The sequence below is a fragment of the Elgaria multicarinata genome, chromosome 21, assembly GCF_023053635.1.
Source record: "Elgaria multicarinata webbii isolate HBS135686 ecotype San Diego chromosome 21, rElgMul1.1.pri, whole genome shotgun sequence".
Classification (NCBI taxonomy): Eukaryota; Metazoa; Chordata; class Lepidosauria; order Squamata; family Anguidae; genus Elgaria; species Elgaria multicarinata.
Window position 1 is genome coordinate 15,955,686 of NC_086191.1, and position 20,066 is coordinate 15,975,751.

Here is a 20,066-nt window from a genome sequence, read left to right on the forward strand (position 1 = left end):
TTTTTGTGTGTGCCTGTTTTTGTGTGTGCCGATTAAAACCACAATCTGATATAGAGCGAGTTTAAGAGTGGAAAAATGAGAAGTTGAGTGAAAATATGATTGACCAATTCATCCGTTCCCAATAACTGTCGCTTGGAAGTGGGAACAAAACAAACAATCAAAGATCTGTCTGATCACCTGGAATCAATTCCAACCCACCACAGGAGACCGGACAAGTGGCTATTTTTGTTTTTATTTTAAAGTTATCCACATTCATACAGACATCTCTATATGCACGCTGCCTGACTCCTGTTCTCTCTCTCACACACTTGCTACCAGACATGTTTCTGCTGCTAAGGATTAAAAATAGCATCCTATGAGGAGAGGGGAAAGGGCGATTTGGCAAACAGTTGGCTTCTTGCATTCATCCGTGCGCATCCCTTTTCTCCTTCCTCCTCTTCCCTGGGGCGTGTGATCAAGAAGTGGAACGGAGTGTCTTTGCATCCGTTGGTCGGTCTAGAAGAATCTACGTCATGGCCACAGGAGTATTGGTGACCTGTTCCCTGTTCCTTCCCCACACGCACACACCTTATTTAGCATTTGGTTGTGGTTAACACGGTGCTAGCGGAAGTGTGGTTGCGCATGGCTCGATTGATACCACAGGTAACTTTTTCAATGTGTGATGGCCCACTGCAGATATAACAGTGCACACTGAATGTTCTACTCTTGACCTTCCCTGCTGTTGAACAAGACTTTGGAGAAGTTCCCCTCTTCCACGTGGAGGTCCTCCCCTCTGACATTTACTTGGCTCCCAGCCTGGACTTTTGGTTGTCTGCAAACCCAAAGTAGACGTCCAACGTTTAATTTTTATAAAGAGAGGTCAGGTTGGTGGAAACACAAGGCAGGGCCTTCTCCATGGCAGCCTCCCCTCCTGTGGTATTCTCTACCAAAGGATGGTAGGTTGGCCCCTTCTCTGTTCAGTTGCAGGGGGTCTGCTAAAACATTTCCCACATGGCTTCTTAGTATTTTAAATGTATTCGCTGCACACTCTTGTTTTTACGATTCTCTCCAGCTTTTCATTCAGATGAGGGGGATGTTTCAAATTGGTTTTGAAGGTTTCAGATCATTTTAAAGTTTTTGAATTGTTTGAAGTTTGTATTGGAAGTTGATGTGTGGGACCTGTTTGAGCTAAAATGATACACGTGGGTGTGTTCTTTTTTGCTTCTTTTGTTTTTATTCTTTTGTCAGTTGCTTCAGGATTTGTTTCAAAGGAGAAGCAATATTAAATAAATAAATGAGGCAACTAATAAATTTCGAAACAAACAATATAAAGTTTGCAGTATATGCCACGTACTCTGCTTCAATGTATATGTATAATAGTGTTGTAATATTACCCTGATGCAGCCTCCTGCAATGTGGTGCCTTCCAGGTGTTTTGGACTACAAAAACAAAAACGACTACTTTTTGTTTCTGGGGCATTTGCCTTGCAGGCTGCGGCTGATGGAGTTGAAGAACAAACACCTGGAAGGCACCAGGTTGGCGAAGGGTGTGCTACTGGATAACCCTTTGATTCCATCTTGCATTTGTGTGTGTGTGTGTGTGTGTGTAATGAACATATTCATGGCAGAAATTCACAAAAATGCATTTTGTTAGTAGGAAATGGCTTGATAACCGATTTATGCTGCCAGATAAACGGTCTCCACCAGGGGAAGTTGAGTCCCTAATTGCACCCAGCTTGGCTTTCCCATGGGCTGGGGATTCTGCATAGATGTCCCTCCTCCACCTAGGGAAACACAGCCCCTTGATTGGTACCCAGCCTGGTCTCTTGATTCGTTGGAAGGGCTTTAGGGAAAGGGGGGCATTGCCCAGCAGTAGACCACATGGTTTGCCTGCCGGTTCAATCTCCAGTGAAAAGGATCAGGATGTAGGTAAAGGATCATCCCAGAGTGCAGGGCACGGAATACAGTAACTGGCTCAAGTGACACGAAGCCAGATTCCGGCTGGACATCAGGAAAAACTTCCTGACTGTTAGAGCAGTACGACAATGGAACCCGTGACCTAGGGAGGTTGTGGGCTCTCCCACCCTAGAGGCCTTCAAGAGGCAGCTGGACAACCCTCTGTCAGGGATGCTTTAGGGTGGATTCCTGCATTGAGCAGGGGGTTGGACTCGATGGCCTTGGAGGCCCCTTCCAACTCTACTATTCTACGATTCTATACCCATCAAAAGAGACAAGTGTGTGAGATAGTTGTGTTTGTGTATGTGTACCATGACTTTGCAGTCATGGATGGTGATATCAAAGCTTTCCCTCTGATGTTCAATCCCTCCCTGGCCGTTTCACACACGTGGGGAATACTCCATGATTCTGCAACCCCACTCACATGTGGCATGGGAGACAGTAAAGTATTGTTGTTTCTCAACTTTATCAAAGCTGGAGAAAGAACAACGCCCCACCTTCCCAGGGTGAGAAGACCTTTCCAGGCATTGCGTGCCTGGCCTGTCGCTACTGGCGAGTGTATTTACGCAGATGAGGCACAGCTGGGAAAGAAACGCGGATGTAGTTCATGAATAACAACGATATTAAAAAATATACCGCGGCAGGTTTATTTCTCCCTAGCTGGTCCGATGCTTCATTGTCTGTGCCTTTTCATTGCAGCAAATTGCCCTCTTGATTTATGTTTGCCAGTAGGGTTCGCTTGTAGCCTGTTGGAGGATGTAACCCACTTTTTACTTGCATGAAGAATAGATGCACTTAATCCAGGGGGCATTCTCATTAGAGGTATGGGTTTGTTTTGTGGTGTGCCTCCTCCTTTTCCTCTTTCTCCTCCTCCTCTTCCTCCTCCTCCTCCTCCTCCTCCTCTTCCTCCTCCTCCTCCTTGTCTCCATCTTTGTCTTCTTTGCTGTTCCTACACAAAGTAGAACTCAGTGTTGGGGTGAGGTGGGGTGGGGGTGTGCCAAAATGGCTGGCTGTAGTTTTGGTCTGTATTTTTAAAAACAAGAATTTCCTAGAACAAAGAAGAGAGAGTTGTACAAAAATGGTGGCCAGAGAGCCACGAAAGGACCCCAGTCTCTTCCAGAAGGTGTTTATAAAGCAGATTGCAAAGGCTGTAGGAAGGACATTCACTGCAAATGCAATAGACTCAGCAGCAGTCTTGACTCCTGGGTGCTTGTGCCCTTGGCTACTGAGCTGAGGAGCTTTGTCTGGTTGCTTCTGCCTTCTTGTTCAGAAATGCCACAAATGTGGACAGTAGGGGAAGCTTGGCCATGTGGATGACTTGAGAGAGGCGAGCACCTTTTAAAGCATGGATTGAGCCTTGCAGGATTTGGGAGCAAGTGGCCCATACTTCTGCTCCTGTTATCAGAGGTCATCATGATGCAATAAAATGATGATAATAATAATAATAATAATAATAATAATAATAATAATAATAATAGGCTGCCACTTAAAAAAGGACGGTGTTCTTGGCTTCATGGAATATTTGACTACAATGAAAAAATAAAGACAATATTTGAACAGTGGATTGATAAATGCCCCCTCCCTAGCTTTCTCATGGCAGGGTGCAAGTGGGCCTGGTTGCAAGTTGCACAGCCGGAGAAACCAATCGCTTGGTCCTTTCACCACATGGTGGCCCAGGCTCGCTAAAGCTACGTTCCTTCCTACTTTGCTAATGTGGTCTTCTGGATTAGCCTTTAATTTCCAGGTTCCTCTCTGTAGGGATGGCTAGACACTCTTGTTCTGCGCATTTATGTCTGAAAGGTTCTGTCTTTGCTTTGTCGTCCTTGCAGGGCCGCCTCGGTTCAGCCACAGGGAGCAGCGCTGCCTCTCTCCGCTGCTTAGGCACAAGCGTTGACTTAAGTGGGTGGGATGCTGCTCACCACCCTCTAAGAGCATCTTCACCAGAGCGGCCTGCCTTGGTCCTCCCCACTCCAGGGCGTAGAGATAGTTGTCCCAAGGAAGGAGCTGTCCACCCTTCCGGGTGCTGAACGGAGAACACTCCCCACGTTAACCCTGTGAGTGAGTTTCTCTCTCCCGAAGGCTTTGCCAGTTGGGCCACAGCCATGGATGAAGGTTTCAGAGACCGGACTGCCTTCATTCGTGGAGCAAAAGACATTGCCAAGGAAGTGAAAAAGCACACGGCCAAGAAGGTGGGCAAGGGGGTCGACCGGGTGCAAGACGAGTACACGAAGCGTTCCTACGCCCGCTTCGAGGAAGACGAGGACGACGAGGACTACCAGCCCCAAGACGGCTACTACCGTGGGGAGCCCGCGGTCGATGACGAAGGGGCCTCCAGCGATGCCACGGAAGGCCACGACGAGGACGACGAGATCTACGAGGGCGAGTACCAGGGCATCCCCCGGAACGACTCCCTCAAAGGGGGGGACCACTTGACCGCCAACCAGGAGGTGGTGAGTGAATTCAGGGACTTTGAGGACCTGGACAGGGAGAAGAAGAAGGAGAAGGAAGAGTTAGCCCAACAGTACGAGCTGATTCTCCAAGAGTGTGGGCACGGGCGCTTCCAGTGGACGCTGTACTTTGTGCTAGGACTGGCCCTCATGGCTGACGGGGTGGAGATCTTCGTGGTGGGCTTTGTCCTCCCCAGCGCTGAGAAGGATATGTGCTTGTCGGACTCCAATAAAGGCATGCTGGGTAAGTCCCTGAGGAGATGGGATGGCCGGGGTTTGATGCCGGACCGACCAGGAGATGCCACGCGGTTCCTTTTAGTAGCTGTCGTCCATTGAGATTACCTGCTTTGAGGGGCAGGCACCTGGGGGTGGGGTGGCAGCAGGGTGGAGGATGTAGTTCATTGGCGGTGGGGTAACAGGTGCACAGAGTTCATTGCTGTGGTTTCCAGCGGCCTCTTGGCAGTTCTAACACTTCACAGAGGGGTTGTGGGGAAAAGGTGAGCAAGGCATGGTGGGATATGGTAAAGGGCTGTGGGAAACATCTGGCTTTTGTGGGCGAGGTTAATCCGATGGATTAAAAAATCAGAGCGAGACAGAGAGACACACACCCCCACCCCCGGTCTAACCTCATCTAGAGCGCTTTGCTTCAGACATCATGAACCAGGCTTCAAACCTGTTTGAATTGCGTAATTCCCTACCAAGGAATCGCACGTGGGAAACATAGTTTGGTGAAAGTGTCGGAGTTCCTAGCAAAATAAACAAATAAATGAAGGCAACTTGGAGGAAGTCATGCCATGGAAAGCTCGTGCCAAACTAGATGTGGTGCATGTACAGTTGAACCAGTTTATCTCAGGTGGGGAAAGGACTAGGAGGCAAGCTTTCAGGCTACACAGAACTCTTTGGCAATCTTAATAACATGTTTACAGATTGAACCAGATGGGAATGTGGCTGGCTCTAGCATGAATATTTGAAGTGTGTGTGTGTGTGTGTGTGTGTGTGTGTGTGTGTGTGTGTGTGTGTTAGGGGAGGTTTTCTCTTAGTTGATACTTGAAATCTGAGACACCTGTGGTTCAGCAAGGCGTATCTCATGGTTACCTCAGTTAGCGCTCCTGAGAGAGGAAGAACATAATGAATGTGACAAAAGAGTTCACATAGCATTAAGAGTTACTGAATCCCAGATAGAGGGAGACAGACATGGTTCAGGATGAGGCTAGTTTCTTTATCAAAGAGAGGAGCTGTGCTCACAAACAATGGATCATAAGCCAGAGTCTGTACTGCTTCAGACTGCATGACTGAATGCTCCTCCATGCCAGATATCAACAAATAAACCCCTGCACACAGAAGGCTAGCTCATAAGGGAGCCTGCTCCCTGATATGCTATTATTATTATTATTATTATTTATTTATATAGCACCATCAATGTACATGGTGCTGTACAGAGTAAAACAGTAAATAGCAAGACTCTGCCGCATAGGCTTACAATCTAATAAAATCATAGTAAAACAATAAGGAGGGGAAGAGAATGCCAACAGGTACAGGGAAGGGTAAGCAGGCACAGGGTAGGGAAAACTAACAGTAGAAAGTAACAGTAGAAGTCTGCACAACATCAAGTTTTAAAAGCTTTAGGAAAAAGAAAAGTTTTTAGTTGAGCTTTAAAAGCTGTGGTTGAACTTGTAGTTCTCAAATGTTCTGGAAGAGCGTTCCAGGCGTAAGGGGCAGCAGACGAAAATGGACGAAGCCGAGCAAGGGAAGTAGAGGCCCTTGGGCAGGCGAGAAACATGGCATCAGAGGAGCGAAGAGCACGAGCGGGGCAATAGTGTGAGATGAGAGAGGAGAGATAGGAAGGAGCTAGACCGTGAAAAGCTTTGAAGGTTAACAGGAGAAGTTTATATTGGATTCTGAAGTGAATTGGAAGCCAATGAAGAGATTTCAGAAGCGGAGTAACATGGTCGGAGCGGCGTGCTAAGAAGATGATCTTTGCGGCGGAGTGGTGAACAGAAACCAACGGGCTGATGTGAGAAGAAGGAAGGCCAGAGAGAAGAAGGTTGCAGTAGTCCAACCGTGAAATAACCAGTGCATGAACAAGCGTCTTGGCAGAAGAGACAGACAAAAATGATCGAATCCTGGCAATATTATACAGGAAAAATCGACAAGATTTAGCTACTGCCTCAATATGAGGAATAAAGGAGAGCGAGGAGTCGAAGATAAAGCCAAGGCTACGAGCTTCCTTGACCGGAGTAAGCGTAACATCATTGACAGTAAGAGAGAATGAGAGATGAGGAGAAGGTTTAGGAGGAAAAACAAGCAATTCAGTCTTTGCCATGTTAAGCTTCAAGCGACGATGAAGCAGCCAAGCTGAGATATCTGAAAGACATGCCGAGATACTAGGTGCTAGGTGTCTATATTCAGGGATTTCATCATCTTTATGTTGGGCTACATCCTTACTGGTACGAAAACTCTGTGCAGGATCTATATTGATATCTATGGGTATGGAGGAGGCTCCTGTCTTGCCATCCCTCACCTGGTACAGGCTAAGCACCATCTGTCTCTACTGCCAGTCATGATTCCAGATCTGTCGAGGCTAGTTATATCTATTCCAGCACCATCACACACCTTTACACAGAACGAACTGGTAGGGTCCTGAACGGACTGTATCACAACCATTAATTTTGGATCCATCAGCCTGCCCTTCCCTGCCAAATATTGCAGTAAGCTAGGACATCAGGGAAGAAGGATCAGCACTGCGCTCTCCCTGATATGCTATCTTATTACATGCATGGTTTGGGGTGGGTTCCCCCCCTCCCATGTTCAAACATATGACAAGCCCCCCATCCACCCGCAGTCTAAAGTGGGCCGCTCCTGAATTTGGCCATCTCTTTCTGCAGAACTGGCTTTAAGCCGCTTTAAACAGCACGTAATTAAAACTCTGGAATCCGCTAACGCAAGAGGTGGTGAGACGGCTACTGTGTTTGCTTTAAATCAGGATTAGATAGATTCCCGGAGGAGAAGGCTTCCGATGGCTACTAGTCAGGATGGATCGCTGCTCATTCCCGGATCAGAGCCAGTAAGGCCTTCCATTCAGTTGCAGGGCAATGTGAGCAGGCGGGTGCCATTGGCACTCATGTCCTCCTTGTGGACCTCCCATGTTGGATCTGGTTGGCACTCTGAGGACGCCGGAGTCTGGTCTTCTACAGCACGGCTCTTCCTTCGAAGCCGTTGCCCTTTCTTTGAGGAGCCCGCTTGCTACATGCAGAGGTGTGTGAGTGCATTGGACATGGCTTCCGTTCTAAGATGGGTCATTCTCGAATTCAGCTGCACCACCGGCTTTAAGCAGGTGGATGTCTCCGCATGCTCAGAGGCCCTCTCCCTCTTTCTCTCTCCCCCTTTCATCGTTACGTCACATCTCCTGGAGGTTCTGGGGCCGAACCAAAGCCCCAGCCTGCGATTCAAGGCGCTGAATTGTCTCCAGCCGGGTGTGGGGCCCCTCTTTTGAGTGTGGATTCAAAGTGGTCGGTTGAGACTGGTGGTGACTCATCTCAGCACCCCCCTCTCTCCCCCGCCCTGTAATTTAGGAATAATGTGTCAGAGTAGCTGTGGGCCTGAGCTTATCTCTCTGAGCCACGGAGGCACCGCTGAGGCCTGGCCGCTGTGGCGAAAGAGCTTAGGCAGAATTAATTCCCCGTGAAAGGAACTGTGGCAGGGTTGGGAGGGGAGAAAACGTCTTTTGCGGGGGTGGGAACATAAAGGGGGACATGCGGGGGCGGAGCGCCTGTGCTGGGGGGAACGCCGGCATTTTCAGCCGAATTCGGTGCCGGGTTTCCACACACACCGCAGTGCGGCAAAGCTGCCCCCCCACCCCGTTACCAGCTCCCCCAATATATATGGCTTTTCACTGCACCCCCAACTCAAAGGATCCCCTTTGGCCTTGATGCGGTGCGTGTTGGGGGCGGGGACACAGGTCCTTCTGGTTTGGGGTTGGCAGCAAAGAAGAAAAAAGGGCCGTCCTCACAGTTGAGAGTTTGAGCCAAAACGCCACCAGAAAGCCTGGGAGCTGTCCTGGCTCATGGGAAGGGCAAACAGGGCCTCTGACCGTCTGAAGAGTGTTTGCTTCCCACTCCCAGGGAGAATTGCAGCCAGCCCACCCTGCAGAGATTTGGTATTTAAGGAGCAGGGTTTTCAGGCCAAAATTGTTACCTTCAGTTGTCCACTCCACAGCCTTGCCTGCACTGACTGGCAGCAGTTCTCTGGAATTTCCCAGCCCTGCCTGAGACATTGTGCAAGCTGGGCTAGATGGCCCTTCCCCGAAAGAATAAATTAAGGTTCCAGTCCTCATGGATCTGAATAAAGGGTGGACTTTAATGGAAACATAGGAAGCGGTCTTCTCCCAAGTCAGACTCTTTGCCCATCTGGGTCAGATGAAATTGGAAAACATCCAAAATGAGTCAGTAGAATGAAGAGGCAACATCTGAGGGTGTTGAGGGGGGCAGTTTTATTTCTTGAAGCAGCCCAATGCGTTTTGACCCTCTATCATGTAGATCAGGTTTGTTCAGAAGCCAATATTTCTAGGCTTTGCCTGCGGAGATCTCTGAAAAAGAGACCTCTCCAAGATGAATCCTGCGGCATGATTCAAGTCACAGGATTCATCTTGGAGACGTATCTTTTTCAGAGATCTCTGCAGGGAATTTCCTGAAGAAGGCCCAGATACATGATGGAGAGCTGAAACGTGTTGGGTTACATCAGGGAATAAAAATGTGAAACAGGTTTCTTCCTCTTGGTGCTTAAAACTGTGGATTCAAAGGAGTTGTTTAGTGTGTTGGGACTCAGACATCACCTCTGTCTTGTACTTGGTCCTTGGGGCAAGTAAGTTGCCTTTTGCCCCGCCTCTCACGGCAGCCATTTTGTGGCAGTGCCCAGGACAGTTCTCTCTCCAATTGCCAAAAAAGTTCATGGATGCAAAAGGCTGCCTATTCTGGCAACAACGCACTGGAGTTCCAGATGAAGGTTTTCCCCATCCCTACCTGGAGATGCAGGGGATTGAACTAGCCAAGTTCTGCATGCAGCGCTAGGGAACTCTGCCCTCTTCCTCCATCTTCTTGGCAGGCTGAGCCCCAGCACCTCTTGAAGCCTTGGGGTTGAGCGGCCCTCCCCCCACCATTGTTCCTCATTGTTCCTCATTGTTCCCATGGAGGCATTTTGGATTGGGGAAGGAAGATGGCTTCAAGGGGAGGAGGGAAGGCCATGGAGGTCCATAAAAACAATGCAGGAGCACGGAGCGTGGAGGGTTTCTCATATAATGCGCTCAAGTGACAGGAGGCCAGATTCCGGCTGGACATCAGGAAAAACTTTCAGACTGTTAGAGCAGTATGACAATGGAACCAGTGACCTGGGGAGGTCGTGGGCTCTTCCACCCTAGAGGTTTTTAAGAGGCAGCTGGACAAGCATCTGTCAGGGATGCTTTAGGGTAGATTCCTGCATTGAGCAGGGCTTGGACTCGATGGCCTTGTAGGCCCCTTCCAAGTCTGCTATTCTATGATTCTATAAAGGCTTAGTTAGTTTGGAGGCCTCCCTATTTGACCCTGGTAATTTGATCTTGAGTAATGCATCCAGTTCTGGGCACCACACTTCAAGAAGGATGCAGACAAGCTGGAGGGGGTTCAGTGGAGGGCAACGAGGATGATCAAAGGTCTGGAAACAAAGTCCTAGGAGGAAAGACTGAAAGAACTGGGCATGTTTAGCCCGGAGAAGAGAAGATGGAGGGGAGAGATGATAGCCCTCTTCAAATACTTGAAAGGTTGTCACACAGAGGAGGGCCAGGATCTCTTCTCGATCCTCCCAGAGTGCAGGACACGGAATAACAGGCTCAAGTTACAGGAAGTCAGATTCCGGCTGGACATCAGGAAAAACTTCCTGACTGTTAGAGCAGTACGACAATGGAACCAGTGACCTAGGGAGGTTGTGGGCTCTCCCACATTAGAGGCCTTCAAGAAGCAGCTGGACAACCCTCTGTCAGGGATGCTTTAGGGTGGATTCCTGCACTGAGCAGGGGGTTGGACTCGATGGCCTTAGAGGCCCCTTCCAACTCTGCTATTCTATAATAACGCTCAACTCAGGTTCACTGGATGGGTTTCTTCCTGCCTTCCCTGCCTGTCTGGGGTTCTTAGAGAGCTACAGTTGCATCAGACAAATTTATGAGCAGTCACATGCTTGGCGAAGGTTTTTCGGGAGGGGATTCTCCAGCCAGCTGATTGGGGACAGTGACAAAACACACATCTTTGCCACTGTCATCCTGTTCACCCCCCTCCCCACCCCCCTCATCCCTTTCCAGCAACCTCAAAGCACACTGCCATTTCTAATCAGCATGGTTTGGGGCGGAAGAGCGCAACAAGCAATGAGTCATCCAGACGATGAGGAAAAAGGGAGGGGGGCTATTCCCAAGAGGTTCCGTCTTATTATTTTTTTTGTGGGGGGCAGAAGAATTAGATGACTGCAGTGCTATAGGGCATGGGGCTCTCCCTCCCCTGCCTCCCACCCCTGATCATACAAGGACCCTGATTCATTCCCAAATGTCTGTTCCTCAGACAAAAGAAGCGACCCCAAGGCCTTTGTGCTCCGAAAATGGCAAGACCAAGATTTTGAGTCCGCGGTTTGAATCTCGCCTGGGCCACGAACCCCACTGAATGCCCCGGGGCAAACCAGCCGCTGTTCAGCCAGCTGCGCCCCCCCCTCCCGGATCTGCAGCATGGCGATTATGAATACGCTGGCCTGCTTTACAAGGTTGTTGTAAGGATGACAGGACTGATGCTTGTGGAACGTAGGGGTTGAGCGATGGAAAAGGCTGCAGAGAGCACATTCATGCGCTACAGTGGGCAGAATCGGTCTAGATAGACTCTGATAGAGCATCAACCAATTTTAAAATGGGCGGGGAGTGTGGAACCGGGGGTATGCCTGCAATATACACCCTCTGCCCGGGTGCCTTCACCTCATCCCAAATGCACATGATCATGGTTACCTGGAAATGTACTTTGCAGGTGCTCAAAAGCTCCCTGCTCTTTACCTCTCTTCATTTGTGCCTCTCCAAACTGCTTTAAGAACCTGGTCCTCAGCATCACATCCTGTTCCAGGGTGGGGAGCAGCATGCTATGTGTTTGTGTGTGTGTGTGTGATAGCTCAGCGTTCCCAGTTCCTTCACCACACGGGACTCCATCTCCATCCTGTCTTCGTTGCCCGTTCCAATTAGTCTGCATCCTTCCACAAGTGCAGCACCCAGACGCGCACGCAGCACTCCAGAGGAGGCCTGGCTACTTCCACCTCCCTTGTAGCGTAGGCCTGTTGCACTTTGTCCTTGGCAGGAAGAGTGTGTAGCATAGCCCGGCCTTCATCCCAGGATGTTTCCCTCCCTCCAGAGATCCACCGAGCGCCCCACACTCCCGGAGCAAGGGAACTGGGGACACCCTTAGATCTGTGAGTTCGGCCGGACATCCTTAGTGAGTGATTTCCCTCGACTGGAGGAGGTCGGGTTTCCACAGCATTTAGGCACGAGGGAAGGAATGTTTACCGGAACAGGCACTCCGGTTTTGCTGAGGTCATGGTTTCCCAATATCCTCACCCCCACCACTTTCTCATTTTTCACCCAGCCAAGATCTGCCCGGCCCCCAAAACCGGCTGCTTTAATTCCTTTCCCAACCAGCTTGTCACCTCCCATCGCTCAGGCACACTGGTCCTGTGACTGCAGTTCAAATTTATGTGCAAGGCAGGATAAAAATAGCCCTCTCTCTGCTCTGTGCCGCGTCCGCTCTGCCTTCCGGCTCTGCTCCCATCCTGCCGCCTTTCCCAATCAAATTCCTCTCCATCCAGACCCACGTCCCTCAGAGGGGGTCGGGTCCCTGGCCTTTCGCTATCCAGCTGTCACTTGTTTGCCACGTGGTGGAACGCAGATTCGGTGTTGTCAGACCCAGAACTGCTCCTTATTCGTCATGGCTGGGATTGTGGGGCAGTTTTCCGTGCATGGCGTAATTTTCATTTATTGAAGGCCAACTCAGTGGCAACTTCCGGTCAGATGACTGCCACACACTCTACATGGGGCTGCCCTTGGAGACAGCCTGGAAGTATCAGTCGATCCAGAAGGGTGCTGTGGCCAGGCTGTTATCTGGGATCAGCAGGACTGATCTTATTCAGATTCATATCTTGTTCGGTGAACCACCCAGAGTGCTTTGGCTATTGGGCAGTGTAGAAATATAATGAATGTATGTGTGGCTTTTTTGGCCTCAGGTTCCTTTAGGATTGCCTCCTTCAGCTTCTGAGATCCTACTATGGGTGGCCAGGTGCCCTACTTTGCAAAGGACAGTCCTCTATTTTAGACTGGCAGGAGACAGCTCCTCTGCTTGTGGGCCTGTCTGGTTTCAAGCCAAAGAACCCCAAAGGAGGGAGGGGAGCAGAACAGGTGCCTTGAAGCCCCCCAACAAGAGTTAGCACCTGGGCAGCAACTCACCTGGTCAGTGTTCTCCCCTAGGGCAAAGCGCGCTGCATTTCTATTTAAATTGGAGTTATTGTTCTATATTTGCACCTATGCACATAAATTTGAACATACCGGTGTTCTGCAAATTTGGTGCCCTCTTTTAGGGTGCTGAGTTTCCTCTTCATCAGGGGCCTCCCTGGGTTCATTCGTGGCACCTTCACCACGGAATGACCCTCTCTGGGAGGAGTGGTTGGGCCCTCTGATTATCCACTTTTCAGAGTGTTTTATTTTAATGTTTTATTTTGTTTTATTTTTAAAAAAGTAGTTAGAGCCTTTTAAAATGCCTTTGGCTTTACTTCTTCTGTTTTGCTATTTGCCCATTTTTATGGCATTTTACTATATTGTTTTTTGTTTTGAAGCAAAAGGCAGCCTTCCCTGCAATTGGCTGCCTACCAGATGTGCTGGACTACATCTCCCGTAATCCCCAGCTGGCACCATTATAACCCAACATGCCTGGGTGATGCTGGCTGGGATTGATGGGAGTTGTAGTCTGACACATCTTCAAAGGCTGAGGGAAAGCTACCTCCAGTGCACATTTCCGTAGAAATGCCGGCGATACGTTTTGAAATAAGTAAGACGCATGTTCACCCTTCAGTGGTTGTTGCAGCATCCCCCGAGAGGACTTTCTGCATGTGGAAGGCCTAGTGTGGATCATACGCCGCAGGTAGGTTGTCCGTTTCTATCAACGTCGCTTCAAACCCAGTTCTTTTAAATGAAGAACAATCCAGTTCACACGTTCACCAGAGAGTCGTCCGGCATGGCAGAGCCATTAGGAGGGCCGGTATAAATACCTTGATTCCTCTACACCTGTTGCCTCTCAGCTGAATTCTGCAAACGGGTTCCATCAGAAAGTGTGCTTTGAGGCCACATCTGTGAGACGATGGTGCATTTACACACACAAAACCATAGCTCGCTGTCCCACCGCTGAAGACACGGATTGTGGGGATTGCCACCCCTCTAGCAGGGAGTGAAATGGACCGCTGCCGTCGTCGCCTGCGATAACGTCTCCTTGCCCGAGGATAACCTGAGCACCGTTGCGTCGGACACAGCAGCAGGTGGAAAACCCAGCGCATTAGCAAGAGCCAAGGTTTCCAAAGCGACTTGGGGCAGGGAAAGGGCTGGGCACGGAATGCCGCACTGCAGTCTGGAGCGGCTGTACAATTCGCACGGGTGCCTCGGAGAAAGCGCCAGTAATCCCTTTTGGCTCTGTGCACCCTCGTGGTGCTGGTGAGGCCGGCAGGCGTCAGGGGCGATTCCATCTCAGGGGTGTGTGTGTGCGTGGAAGCAAAACTGCCGCCGTTGCATCTGTCAGGGTGCATAATTGGCCCGATTCTTTTCGGCTTAATCCTGGGCTTAGATGGGAGGCAAGTGAGCATCTAAAGCCCACTAAGAAGAGCTAGTTTGGCCACCGCAGGACGCGTTGCCGGAGGGATTAGCTGCCTGCCGCCGACGCAAGGGCGAAATACAGTGATGTCCCCCCTCCCCCCGCTCCTTGTGCCTGGAGCAAGCACAGTGCCGCAGCAAGGCTGGGTTGCACCATTTGAAAAAATGCCACGATGCCGCTGTCTTCCGGCTTTGGCTGCTGCACCTCCCACGTGCTGAGTCACACCACCGCCATCACCGCCGAGACAAGGCAGGCTCGGCCTGGCCCCTTGCGTCACCCTCCGCAAGCGGAGGCACTGTGAGGGCTCCTGGCTAGCTCTGCCCTAGAATAACACGCGCTGCGTTATTGGAGAGGCCCCAAAGTCTAGTGTGCCGCAAAAAAGTAATTGTGAAAAGATTGAGGCCCCAGTGTGCACGCCAGGAGGAGTCTCCCTGGATGTGGTGATCCGTACCTGGCTGCGACAGAGGATGGGATGAGGATGAACAAACTGAAGTTCAATCCAGACAAGACCGAGATGCTCACTGGCTGGAGGGTGCTCAATCTGTTCTGGATGAAGAGAGACTGAAAGAACTGGGCATGTTTAGCCTGGAGAAGAGAAGATTGAGGGGAGACATGAGAGCACTCTTCAAGGACTTGAAAGGTTGTCACACAGAGGAGGGCCAGGATCTCTTCTCAATCCTCCCAATGTGCAGAACATGGAATAACGGGCTCAAGTTAAAGGAAGCCAGATTCCGGCTGGACATCAGGAAAAACCTCCTGACTGTTAGAGCAGTACGGCAATGGAACCAGTTACCTAGGGAGGTGGTGGGCTCTCCCACCCTAGAGGCCTTCAAGAGGCAGCTGGACAACCATCTGTCAGGGATGCTTTAGGGTGGATTCCTGCACTGAGTAGGGGGTTGGACTTGATGGCCTTGTAGGCCCCTTCCAACTCTGCTTTTCTATGATTCTATGGATGGGGGGTTGCCCTCCCCCTGAAGGAGCAGGTTTGTAGCTTGGGGGTTCTCCTAGAACCATCTCTGTCCCTTGAGGCTCAGGTGGCCACAGTGGCACGGAGTGACTTCTACCAACTTTGGTTGGTGGCCCAGCTCCGCCCCTATCTGGACAAGGATAACTTGGCTCCAGTCACCCTCCAGTTAGATTGCTGCAAGACAGGTTGCTTTGAAGATGGTTCAGAAGCTGCAGCTCGTGCAAAATGGGGCAGCCAGAATTATAACAGGGGTGATAAGTGGTGGTGTGGTGGCGTCAGTGGTCTCAGAGACGTGGGGCCAGCACTGTGTTATTAGCAGGGATGCTGACGCCATCTGACACCGCCCCCCCCCCCAGGCTTCCCTGTCCCCTCAGAGCTGAGCTGCGCTCTCCACAGTGGCTGGAAGGAAATGAATTTCCCCAGCAACAATATATATGGTTCCCTGTTGCAAAGTATTTTGGGGTTGCCTGGCGTTGAACAGGCAGTTCAGACCCGAGAGCTCTGCAAAAGCCCTGCTGGTGATCGAAGAACCGCTAGGGCTGGCTTCTTGTTAGGGATCAACCCCACAGCCTGCATTTTAGGGCTCTTCTTAAGAGTGTGGCTATGGGGGGCGGTCGTGGTGAGCCCCTGCCCTTCAAAACCTGCCACTACAACCCTGATGGTCTATCTTATTGGGGGAAGCCTACAACCCTGATGGTCTATCTTATTGGGGGAAGCCTACAACCCTGATGGTCTATCTTATTGGGGGAAGCTACAACCCTGATGGTCTATCTCATTGGGGGAAGCCTACAACCCTGATGGTCTATCTTATTGGGGGAAGCTACAACCCTGATGGTCTATCTTATTGGGGGAAGCTACAACCCTGATGGTCTATCTTATTGGGGGAAGCCTCCCCTAAAGTTCAAAGGGTGCTTGCAAAACCTCGCCGGCGGTGGCTGAGGGGAGGTCTCCTTGTCTCACTCCAGGCCTCATTGTCTACCTGGGAATGATGGTCGGAGCCTTTCTGTGGGGCGGCCTGGCAGACCGGCTCGGACGCAGGCAGTGTCTCCTGATGTCCCTCTCCGTCAACAGCGTCTTCGCCTTCTTCTCGTCCTTCGTGCAAGGTTACGGCACATTCCTCTTCTGCCGGCTGCTCTCTGGCGTGGGGTAAGGACTCCTCCCCCCCCCAAATGTACGGTCAGCGCATCACCAGTCTTTTTATTTTCTCTGCCACCAGGAACTTAACTTGAGGGGGTGTTTTTAAAATGGGGGGGTGTGGAGAAATGGATGTTCTCAAGAAGCTGTAAGCCAAGCAGTAGGCCAGGCTGTAAATTTAATGCTGAAGAATGTGGGCAAGTGTGTCTCTGAGAGGCCGAACCGCACAAGAGCAACCAGGCATTCGGGATGTGGAAGAGACGCATGTCCTCTTCTGTTTGGTACTAAAAAGTGTCTAACGAACTCACTTTTAGTTATTTCGCCGACCTTGTTGTCTCTGTAATATGCATCTAAAGAAATGGCATTTTGTTTATTTTTCATTTTAATATGGGGGTGTAGTAAAAAAATGAACCCACCCACCCCATGTCTGACTTGGTACAGACTCTCCCTCACCTGCAATCTGAAGTGGTACAGGCCCACCAGGTGTTCAGCAGGAGTGACACTGGTGAATGGTCGTTTCAAGGGCTGGTTTTAGTTTTGAGATCTCTCTCTCTCTCTCTCTCTCTCTCCCCTGCTTTCAGCATCGGAGGTTCAATCCCCATTGTTTTCTCCTACTACTCGGAGTTCCTGGCCCAGGAGAAACGTGGAGAGCATCTCAGCTGGCTCTGTATGTTCTGGATGATTGGGGGCATCTATGCGTCCGCCATGGCTTGGGCAATTATACCCCATTATGGTAAGGGTTGTTGCAGGGACACTTGGGAGGAGAGAGGCTGGCTGTACCAGCTCATCCTCTCTGGCACATCCTTTCCTTCCCCTCCTCTTGGTCTTGCCCAAATTCTGCGCCAAGACAGAAGCTGGATTTTGCCACCTGTAGAAATTACGCATGTGGGGCAAATGTGCATATATTTGCGTACTTTGTTCCACTAACCTATCGGGAGCGCCAAGGAGATTGACAGGGTATGGAACCCTCGGCCTCTCAAAACCACTGGAAGCCTTACTTTGTCCTCTCCTCCCAGGTTGAGACGGCTCACGCTATCTCCGCAACTTTAGGGGCTAGAAACTTGGAGCGTTCTGCACTTGGCGCATTCTGTGGTTCAATTGGAGAATAGATATAAGCCTGTAATTCTGGCATGTGAAAGGAGAGGGCGTGGGGGGATCTTCCTCTTCTCCTAACGCCTTCTCCTTCTGCCCTTCTTTTTCTCTTCTCCCCTTGTTCTTCGGGCCTGTCCTCCTCAGGGTGGAGCTTCCAAATGGGCTCCGCTTACCAGTTCCACAGCTGGCGTGTCTTCGTCCTGGTTTGCGCCTTCCCCTCTGTCTTTGCCATCGGTGCCCTCACCACCATGCCGGAGAGCCCTCGCTTCTTCCTGGAGGTAAATGGAACCGAAACACATGGCAGGGATGGGATGCAGAGGACACCGGGGGACAGTCGGGTCGTGGGGCGGGATGGCAGTGGAGGGAAAAGCATCTGACGGAGTGGACCGTAGTCCACAAAAGCTTCGGCCGTTGGAATTCTGTTTGTCTTTAAGGTCCCACAAGCCCCATGGTTGTTTTTGCTGCTCTGACCAACAGGGCCTCTGCTCTGGCATTTGCTGCTTGCGAACCCCAAATCAGTGTGTGTGTTTGTGTGTCTGCAAAACAGCCAATGCCCCTAGGCACTTTGCAAAGCCGAAATGTTTGGCTACCCCCAAAGCCTGATTGTCAGGAGCACAGTTCTAGGGCTGGCCAGGAAAACAGGTTTGGGGGCTGGGCCCCTTTGATACCAGCAGTTGTCCCACTTCTGTCGCAACAGGTTGAGCCTGGGGGGGGGGGGTTGCTCAGCGTTGTTGTCTCCTGCAGACGGAGACAAATGCAGAGAGGCGAAACTTTGGTTAAAACCTTCCTGGTCTTGTCTTTCTAGAACGGGAAGCATGACGAGGCCTGGATGGTGCTGAAGCAGGTCCATGACACCAACATGAGGGCCAAAGGCCACCCCGAACGGGTCTTCTCGGTAAGCGTGCTTTCTCCTTGCCGGGACTCGAACCCACTGCATGTACCCTAGACTTTCAAAGAGATGTCAAATGGGAACCCTTCCAGTGCACTTGTAACACTCCATGGCTCCCTGCTGGTGCATTCTCCTGCCGTTAACCTTTGCAGAGGGCTTCTTCCAGTCCTTTGCTTTTAAATTGGTGCAGGGGAAGTTATTGCAGAAGAAGGCCTGTATGCATAGTATTCCCCGAGTTATTGCAGAAGGCATGTATGCGTAGCCCTCCGGCAGAAAGAGGTTCAGCACCCGTGATGTGAAGGCCAGGAAGATAAATGTCTCATTCCCCAGATCACATTGCCTCTCCAACGTTTTACGCTGCAGGTGACCCATATCAAGACTATCAAACAGGAGGATGAACTCGTAGAGATCCAGTCCGATACAGGGACCTGGTATCGGCGCTGGATGGTCCGCTTCCTGAACCTTACGCAGCAGGTAGGCAGCGAGTGCTGGAGGACTTGAGGAGGAAGCACATGCTCCCTGGGCCCTGCCACAAACTGACCTTTCACCCCCCTCCCGGAAGCTGCACTGCTCGGCTACATTCCATTGCTGACACTTTCGCCCTGAGCAGCTAGAACGTTTTTGCAGATGTTTCTGGGGATCAGACAATGAATTGTGTACAGGGGGTTGCAGACAGGCAATGAAAGCATATTGTAGTAAAGCGTCACAACTCCTTTCTCTCATTCCCCAGGAGAGTGGAAATAGCTCATGGTTTTCTTGCCTTTTACAGGTCTGGGCGAATTTTCACCAGTGCTTTGCTCCCGAGTATCGCCGGGTGACTCTGATGATGATGGCAGTGTGGTTCACCATGTCCTTCAGGTGGGGTTGCGGCGCCAGAAGAGGGGTTGTGGCAAGGGATCCGGACCCTTTCTGTATTGCTTCGTTTTCTCTGCGGGGCTGATTCTGTGAACTTTTTGTAACAGGAGAAGTGCAGTTATCCCCTGGCTCTGTATTTTTAAAGAAACCTTTGCCACCTAGAAACTTGCTGCTTCCACATGCGAACACTCAGAACGTCAAAAAACCAAGTCTCCTGTTGATTCTTATTTATTTATTTATTGGATTAAAATAAAATCAAGCTTTAAAATATCAATCGATCGTTATTTACAGTCAACAGACAGCCATTGCAACCTATAAGTACACAGACGTAATAAAAACACATGAGGGTAAAGAAGAAGGGATATAAAATCTGTAAAAATGCTAATCAATAGGCTTAAAATAATTATCAGGCATCCATGAGTAGTCTAATGAGAAGAGCCAGATTCAAAAATTTGGCCACTTGCTCAGTAATAGGGTTATTGGTGCCCTGAAGTAAAATAATCATAAGAGACTCAGGAGAGCGAACGGGGAAACGCTGTGTAATAGGGCATGTTAGATCTTTCCTGGCCTCTATTTTTCTTCTTCCAAAGAATATTAGATGCTGCCCCTGTAATGATATTGAGGTGGAGTCCAAGTTATTTATTTATTTATTTATTTAAGCATTTTTATCCTGCCATTCAGCCAAAAAAGGCTCTCACGGCGGCTTACAAAAGTATTTGCCCACAGGCTTACAATCTAAAAAACATGACACAAAAGGAAAGGGGATTGGGAGGGAGGAGGAGGGGGGAAAGCAAAGCAAATTCAGTCACTACATTCTTAGTTACAAAGTTCAGCAGTTGGCAGTTGGTA

General features: G+C 50.2%; 1 protein-coding gene across 1 annotated transcript in view; it reads left to right on the top strand.

Moving 5' to 3' along the window:
• Positions 1–20,066, top strand: part of LOC134412293 (serine/threonine-protein phosphatase 2A 56 kDa regulatory subunit beta isoform) — a 328,596-nt gene that overhangs the window by 301,453 nt on the left and 7,077 nt on the right. Inside the window, exons 13-19 of the mRNA XM_063146188.1 lie at positions 4,420–4,625; positions 16,213–16,393; positions 16,963–17,114; positions 17,618–17,751; positions 18,279–18,368; positions 18,726–18,836; positions 19,132–19,220. Of these exons, the coding sequence (XP_063002258.1) occupies positions 4,420–4,625; positions 16,213–16,393; positions 16,963–17,114; positions 17,618–17,751; positions 18,279–18,368; positions 18,726–18,836; positions 19,132–19,220 (963 nt within the window). The remainder of the gene's footprint in view (positions 1–4,419; positions 4,626–16,212; positions 16,394–16,962; positions 17,115–17,617; positions 17,752–18,278; positions 18,369–18,725; positions 18,837–19,131; positions 19,221–20,066) is intronic.